This window comes from Miscanthus floridulus, chromosome 3 (assembly GCF_019320115.1).
Source record: "Miscanthus floridulus cultivar M001 chromosome 3, ASM1932011v1, whole genome shotgun sequence".
Classification (NCBI taxonomy): domain Eukaryota; kingdom Viridiplantae; phylum Streptophyta; class Magnoliopsida; order Poales; family Poaceae; genus Miscanthus; species Miscanthus floridulus.
The window spans coordinates 126,094,260-126,102,194 of NC_089582.1; the positions used below are offsets into that span (position 1 = coordinate 126,094,260).

Here is a 7,935-nt window from a genome sequence, read left to right on the forward strand (position 1 = left end):
GGGAGCCGCGAAAAACTTTGGCCGGGGCCTCGGGATTCCCACTGATGCACTGCGTGCCCACTAGTATGTAGTACCAAAATTAGTTTACATTACATTATACGTGGTACCAAGCTGACTTATAAGCCGTATTTTTTTCAGTTAATGAATAGTATTTTTTTCTCACACCAAATCAGCTAATGAGCAAATAATACTTTCAATCATGGCTTATCAGCGAAGCGAATTGAACAGGCATGTGTGTTTATCTAGCTTATATATGTACCTGTCCACTATGGGTTAGTACGTACGTCCTGATGCTATACAGTCGAGCTAGCTGATGATAGGTGCACTATTGGTTATTCATGTATATAGAGAGAGTGAGATGTAGTGTACTATAGCTCGACATACTATGGCCACTGAAACCTACCATGTTACCATAACAACACTGTACTAATTTATGAGATTATTATAACTTCTCATGTATATAAGAGAGAGAGAATGAGAGGTACTGTAGTGTAGCTCGACATACTATGGCCACTTTCAGTTACCATGTTACCATAACAACTGTACTAATTTACGAGATTACTGTAACTTCTTCTAAGTAATTTACTATAACATTAAGGTATATATCACCATGAGTTATAGTAACATATATATCATAAATATGCATTCACTTTGAAACCGGGTAAAGTATTTAATCTTTAGCTTACAGCTTAGTTTGATTTTCAACCTTTATGAAACCGGGTAACACACACCCACTAACTGCAAAAAATCAAACAAATTTGGACCTCTAGTTGGCTTCAAAAGTGGTTTTCTATTCTTAAATAATAATATAATCTAGTTTGATATCTAAAAATTCATAATTAATCTATTCTAAATTAGGAAAATATGAAACTAGTTCTAGTTTTCTTCTAAAAATGTCTTCTGTTTGTTGGTGCTATATTTAGAGTTATTTGGATCTTACTTGTTTTAGATAAAAAATGAGTGCAACTATAAGCAAAAAAGCAACAAAAATAAACCAATTCTAAATACCAATATATAGATCATAAACAAGTAGAGAATATTTGTTAGAAAAAAAAACTAATACTAGTTTCATATTTCCTGGTAAAATAAATCATTTATGAATTTTTAGATACTAAATCAAAATTTATTATTTTTAAAAAAATAGAAACCCACCTTTAAAACTAGCACGAGGATTAAATTTCTTCGGTTTGATAATTGGAGGGCGTTTGTTATCCGGTTTAGCAGTTTAAGTTTAATAAAGTCATACTACCGCGCAAGTTTGAGGGTGAAAAATGTACATCACCTGGATAGAATCACAAAAACTTATGGAATATGCACTCCGTCCATCCCAAAAAAAGTTCACAACTTGCTCGATGAGTCAGTCTCTTTTAAGTTTGACCAATTTATTGTATAGAAAATAATATTAATATTTGTATCTCCAAATAAACTTATTATGAAAATATATTATACTATCAATATCTCAGTCTCTGTGTGTCCTATGAGAGTATATATATACACAGAGCCGGTGAGAGAAGGGGGCAAACACCCCTATGATTGTAATTTTCCTTTAATATCCTCTCTAGCTATTATACTAATGAAGATATTTAAGTGAACTGGTCTTATTTTCCTTTCGTGTAAAACATAAATATGTTTGAGTAATAGAATGCTACAAGTGTTGTAATCTTCTCGCTAAAGTGAGGCTTTTGAGCCCGTTTGGCTGCCGGCCACACAGTGTGGCACCACACTCTGTGGCGTAGGAAAACAACGCCATAACTGTGGCGAGAATTGTGCTGGAAATGAACTGAAGATCGTGTGGCGTGCCTCAGATTAATTACGAACTAAACGGCCCGCCAGCTTTCTTGTGGCCACCGAAGCCTAGGCGAGGCAAACAAGGCCGGTAACCAAACAGCCTCTATGTGTGTATACAATTCTCTATATATTTTTTTTTTTGCTGTTGACAATGGCTCCCTATATCAAATTCATGGCTCCGCCCCTATACATATATGTGAGCAGTGGTCCTATATATTACCGGATTATTGTGGGTCGTGCATGCAGGCACTGCACACACCAGGACAATTATAATGCCTATGTTGCGTGTGTAACATCTGAGAGGGTTGGCAGCTGCCCTTTCGAGTCAAGGAGATGTATGTGTTGGTTGGTTCGGCACAATTGTACGAAGTGTACGCGCCAAGGACAGCGGTGGATCGAGCCATGCATGCACGCATTCACCAGCCTTACACGCGGTGAAATAGTATATATGCAGTGTGTAAACAAGTTTGTGGTGATCGGTGAGGACTGTGCTTCCTTCTTCGGTTCGGTAACTAATCAGCGACAGGCATCGATTCCTTTCCCTTTGCTTTTTGACCACGCGCTCGATTCGATCAATGCCTCAATATCACCGATTATTCGATGCGTTGCTAGATGGTACTGCCATATAGGTATCGAGCTGATTCTCCATGTCCCTACTAGTTCAGTCACTGCATGATATGGTAAACTATATCTGATCCTCAGTCTTATAGAACTCTCTCGAGAGTCAGTTTTAAGTTTTAACTGACAGTTTTTTTTACCACAAAACAAAACGACATGCAAGTCAAACTTAGCTTGTTGTCCGGGTCACACATATTTGTTTTCTTCTTTTGCTTCTTGTTTCAAGCAAGCAGGAGACAAATCCGGGCCGTTGATTTCGGATCGTACAGTACAAACACGTGTACTTTTCTTCTTCTTCCTCTACTTTTGTCAACCCAACTTTCTTCCACAAGTGCGCACATCCTACTACCTTACTGCCATCCTCGACATTGTTCCCACCACCAAGGCCGCTCCAGTTACCGCCCAAATTATCGTCCTCCACCACCCGTGCCTAGGGGCAGTGTGCCCCGTGTTGTTGTCTTGTCCGTTGTCCACCTCTTTCACCAGTAGTGCCCGCGGTCACCTCAAATCCATGATCGCAAAACCTTGTAACCCTACCCCTTCCAATAGCAACTCTGCTATTGCTGGTGTTCTTATGTTAGTGTCTGAAATCTTTCGAGATTTCAGCACCTGAAGGATGAGTGGTGTATTATATTTAAAGGTGATAAGGGTTAGAGCTTGCTTGCTTGGTTTCTAAAAATTGTCCAACCAAAACCACATGAAGCCAAAATTTAGACTTGCCAAGATCAAGCCTTCCGAAAGTTAGGGCAAACAATTTAGACAAGCATTTGGTTGAGTGCCATGACATGACAACAACCACTTTTCCCTCTTTGAGATTAAAGAAGTTTCTAGTGACTTTACTATGATTTTAGCCATAAATATTGGTGCGCCAATTTTTCGGCAGTAAACAAATTGATTTCCAAAATTTATAGGATGGCTTAATTTTGGCTGGGCAAGTTTTGAAACCCAACCAAGCAGGACCTTAGTAGCTCCCTCTCTTTTGCCAGATTCCTTCTATTGTTCTATTACAATATGATTTATTATTTGGAATATATAATACTATATTTGTGTCATATAAAAATATAGCACAAAAGAATTATTTAAAGTTCTATGGGGTGCATAATCATCAATCAATCATGTTAAATTTGGGGGCAAACTACTAATAATTCACAAAGACATCCTCATATAAAATGACATGATTCAAATTAATGTGAAATAACACAAGGATTGTTATTATACCATCATTAAAATAAACTCTCTCGTAATGGATGAGAAATGAAAATGACCTACCACTCTTATTTTGGTGGAGTGAAGACAATATAGTATCAATAGTTTTACCAATTTTGGGTACAAAAACTAATACACAACAATGACATTGTCTCTCTAATTGTGCACTATTTTGGACTTGTATAGGGAACTGAGTTAATTATACTGTATGGTAGAACCTAACTACATGGTTTAAAGTCTCTAGGACTTAACATGGATGCTCGTATATAATTATGACTAACTTTTTTCTACTTATAGACGATGCACATGTCAACATTAAAGCGTACGTGGTGATCCCATGGCCAATCTCAAGAACTAACTTTCAAATCCATTGAAGATGCTCATAGGGGTAACATATATATATTTGTATGTGTTCATACGGTTGTGTAGGTATATGTGAGATTCCATGTGTTTTGTGAAGAAAAAAAAAACAGAAGACACACCATAGTGCATTATTTCCATGCACTCCCAGCCCCCACCCAACACACACTTATATAACAAACAAAAGCAAAGCTCCTTGCTTAGTCCTAAATCCAGCTAGTGCTCCAGTCAAATACACCCGAAACACGTGTACTTAAAAGTTAAATAAGAAACACACGGGACACCACCCGACACACATACATACACTAATAACCACCCCCGACATTCCTTTGACATATATATAAACACACACCACCGCTCGCGCGTATACGTATACCACAAGCCTACCTGAACCTTATCGCTCATTCGCTTCCGAGCAACATATATACATATATGGCAACGTATTAGGTGCAAATCAATAAACCTATACAAACTTAGAAACTACCAATCAGGACCATTAGATGCTGATTCAATGGATGTGGTGAGATGTTGGATTTTTTTTGCGCTTAAGCCTCCTCACCCTATCTATTAAATCAGTACCCAGTGGTTCTGATCGGTAGTTTTCAAGTTTACACACTGTTGGTTTGCACCTGATACGTTGCCATTCATATATATATATATATATATATATATATATATATATATATATATATATATATATATATATATATATATATATATATATACCCGTGCAGCCTTGGTCTGTTGGTCACGTCTTCGTCGGGGGTGGCTATAAAGGGGTGTTTGGATCCAGTTACTAAAATTTAGGAGGTGTGTCGGAAGCATGTTGTATGTAGTGTTCGGATACTAATAAAAAAACAAATTACATAATCCGTCAGTACTCCACGAGACGAATTTTTTAATCCTAATTAATCCGTCATTAGCACATGTTTACTATAGCAAAACATTGTCAAATCATGAACTAATTAGACTCAAAAGATTCGTCTCGCAAATTAGTCGCAAACTATGTAATTAGTTTCGTAATTAGTCTATATTTAATACTCCATACATGTGTCCAAACATCCGATGGGACAACGACTGAAATTTAGAAGGGCCAACCAAACACCCCCTAGAACTAGCTAGGTTAGACACGTCGTGCGGCCCCTTCTCTCTCGCCGCTCGATCCCCAGTTTCATGGCGCTTGGGAGCAGCGAAGTGGTTGCTGTCATGGTTTCCAATATCGGCCGAAATTTCCTGATATTTTCGATATATCCTCTTTATCCGTAGGTGCCGATAACGAAATGTCTATTTTTTTTCTACAAATTTTGTTTAAATTTATTTAAATTTACTTAAATTCAAATTAAATTTTATTTAAATTTGGTCCAATATTTCTAATATATCATGTTTATTCTCTTTATCTGTGACCCCGATAAATTTTAATTTTCGAAAATGAAAACCTTGGTTGCTGTTGTGCTTCGCTGAGCAGCGGACGGAGGCGGCCGGTATTTCTAGTGCATAGTATCGCCATCAGCGCTCAATAATACTCCTGCTGCACGCCCGCTTTGTTTTGTAGCTCTTGTCAGCGAACCTTCCCCCTGAAAACCCCACCCACCCTTCCTCTCCGCTCCGATTCTCCTAGCGCCTCACTTGCTCCATTCCACCACCCACGCATCTCCCTACTCTCCTTTCCTCTCTCTCTCGCTCGCGCTCTCCACGCGCGGATCGATCGATCACCGGAGGCTAGCTAGCTAGCTCGACCGGCGCGGCCGATTTCAGCTCAGCTGCGCACGTCGACCTGTGCTGTGAGGCGGGCGGCAGACTAGTAGAGAGAGATACAGATGGCTGGCGCGGGGGGTACGACGGCTGTGCAGCAGCCGGCGGCGGGGGCGCCGGCCGCTGGGGCCGCCAGGAGCGGGGTCGGGGCAGGCGCCGCGGGGGCGCCGGTCGCCGACCCGCGCGCCGAGGCGCTGCGGTGCCCGCGCTGCGACTCGGCCAACACCAAGTTCTGCTACTACAACAACTACTCGTTGTCGCAGCCGCGGCACTTCTGCAAGGCGTGCAAGCGCTACTGGACGCGCGGGGGCACGCTCCGCAACGTCCCCGTCGGCGGGGGCTGCCGCAAGAACAAGCGCTCCAGGAGCAGCGGCGGGGCCGGCGGGAGGAACGGGTCCTCCTCCTCCGCCTCCGCCGCTGCAGCCGCCGCCGCGGCTGCCGTCACGTCATCCTCGGCGGCGTCGACGCTGTCCCTCCCGCAGCCGCCGGGGTCCCTGCCGTCGCTGACCTCGGCGCTGGGCCTGCCCGGGGGCGCCTCGCTCGCGTCGTTCCTCCTCGGGACCGCCGGCTCTGGCGGTGACCACCTCGGTCTCTTCCAGGCGGCCATGCAGTCGGTGGTCTCCTCGGAGGCGACCGCCTACGAGATGCAGCAGCAGCAGCAGCAGCAGACGCAGGTGGACCACCTGCTAGGCCTCGGCTACGGAGGCGCCGGCGCTCAGATCCAGCTCAAGCCGTGGATGCAGGACGCCGCCGGGGCTGCTGGCGCGGGCGGGATCATGGACAGCTTCTATGCGCCGCTGCTGTCCAGCTCCCTCGTGCCGGGGCTGGAGGAGCTGCACGTCAAGGCGGAGGTCGCCGGCGCCGGGGATCACCAGCAGAAGCTGGCGCCCGGAGACCAGCAGAGCGCCAGCTGGGAGCTGCCGACGCCGTCGTCGTCCAACGTCGACGCCAACGTCATCGCGTCCGACGCGCTCATGGCCGCCGCGGCCGCGTCCATGAACCCCGTGGTTAGCTCCACCTCCACGGCGCCAACAATCGTCCCCTCCTCGTTCATGTACTGGGGCAACGGCGGCATTGGCGGCGCTGCCGCGGCGTGGCCAGACCTCGCCAACTGCGGATCCTCCATTGCCACGCTCTTCTAGCCGCCTGTGGCTGTCCTGCTGGCCTCGTTAACTTTGTTTTTTTTTACCTTAATTTTCTGGTTAATTTTTTCTTGACTAAAATAACATGTAATTTGTGGGGAAAGCTGAGATGCGAGAGAGAGCACTGTGGAAGAATGAAGAGAGCTAGATCATCTCACCACTTCATAGGGCAGAAAATTAGACAAATCAAACAATGATCCAATATTTCAAGAGGATTTCTTCGCCGAGTCTCAACTTCTTCATCGGATCTATGGTCTTCGCCGTCGAGCGATGATCAAGGCCGTCAACAGCTAGCGTGCATGGATTTAGGAGGAGGAGATCATGAGACCATGGGGAGCTAGAGAGAGCAAAGACGAAGCCAAGAAGTGTAAGTGCAGTGCTGCCATGACACTACTTGATTTGCTACTTCTTGGCTAGCTTCTCCTTTGGTGTTTTGTACATAGGGCATGTGGTGTGTGGGGATACAATAGCTATGGTGGCCCATGAGAGATCATGGTGCAAGTCATGAGCCTCTCTATCTCTCTCTCTCTCATCTCGGCATTTTAAATCAGTGTGTTTAATTGGTTATTACTCTCTCTCTCTCTCTCTACCATGGATTTGGGAAGAAGTCTCTAGATGTACAAGTAATACTAGTACTTTCTACACCTTTTGCAGCTGAATTAGAGAACTGTTTTTGAGTTCTCATGCATTAGAGTTGTCAAGGCCGGGTTCATGCATCAAGTTTTCTTCTTTCTTTCTTTCTTCCAATTGTAGAGTGGAATTAATTCTCCTTTCTGGGGGGTTTTGTTCAAACTTGGCTTGTACGAATTATGATGGCTTTGTGAGTTATGAGAAATTTAAACATCTGGCACTTCTCATGATGGTACATAGATATGCCCTCTGAGTAGTGGTGCCAGTGCCACACTGCTACTACTACTGCAATACTGCATGCTGTGTGCTACTCCTCCATCACTTTTAGTGCATGGATGTGTGTCTCACTTTTGGTGATGCGCTGCAGCTTTATCGTCTTTGCTCTCTTTTTCATGCGCGAGTGTGAGTGCATGATCTGATCTTTGAATTCTGTGCTCCT

General features: G+C 43.9%; 1 protein-coding gene across 1 annotated transcript; it reads left to right on the forward strand.

Annotated features, from left to right (window-relative positions):
• The first annotated feature begins 5,540 nt into the window (after positions 1-5,540).
• LOC136542361 (dof zinc finger protein 2-like) lies at positions 5,541-7,731 on the forward strand. The gene has a single exon (XM_066534754.1). The coding sequence runs from the start codon at positions 5,790-5,792 to the stop codon at positions 6,864-6,866; it is 1,077 nt and encodes a 358-aa protein (XP_066390851.1). The 5' UTR covers positions 5,541-5,789; the 3' UTR covers positions 6,867-7,731.
• The last annotated feature ends 204 nt before the right edge of the window (positions 7,732-7,935 follow it).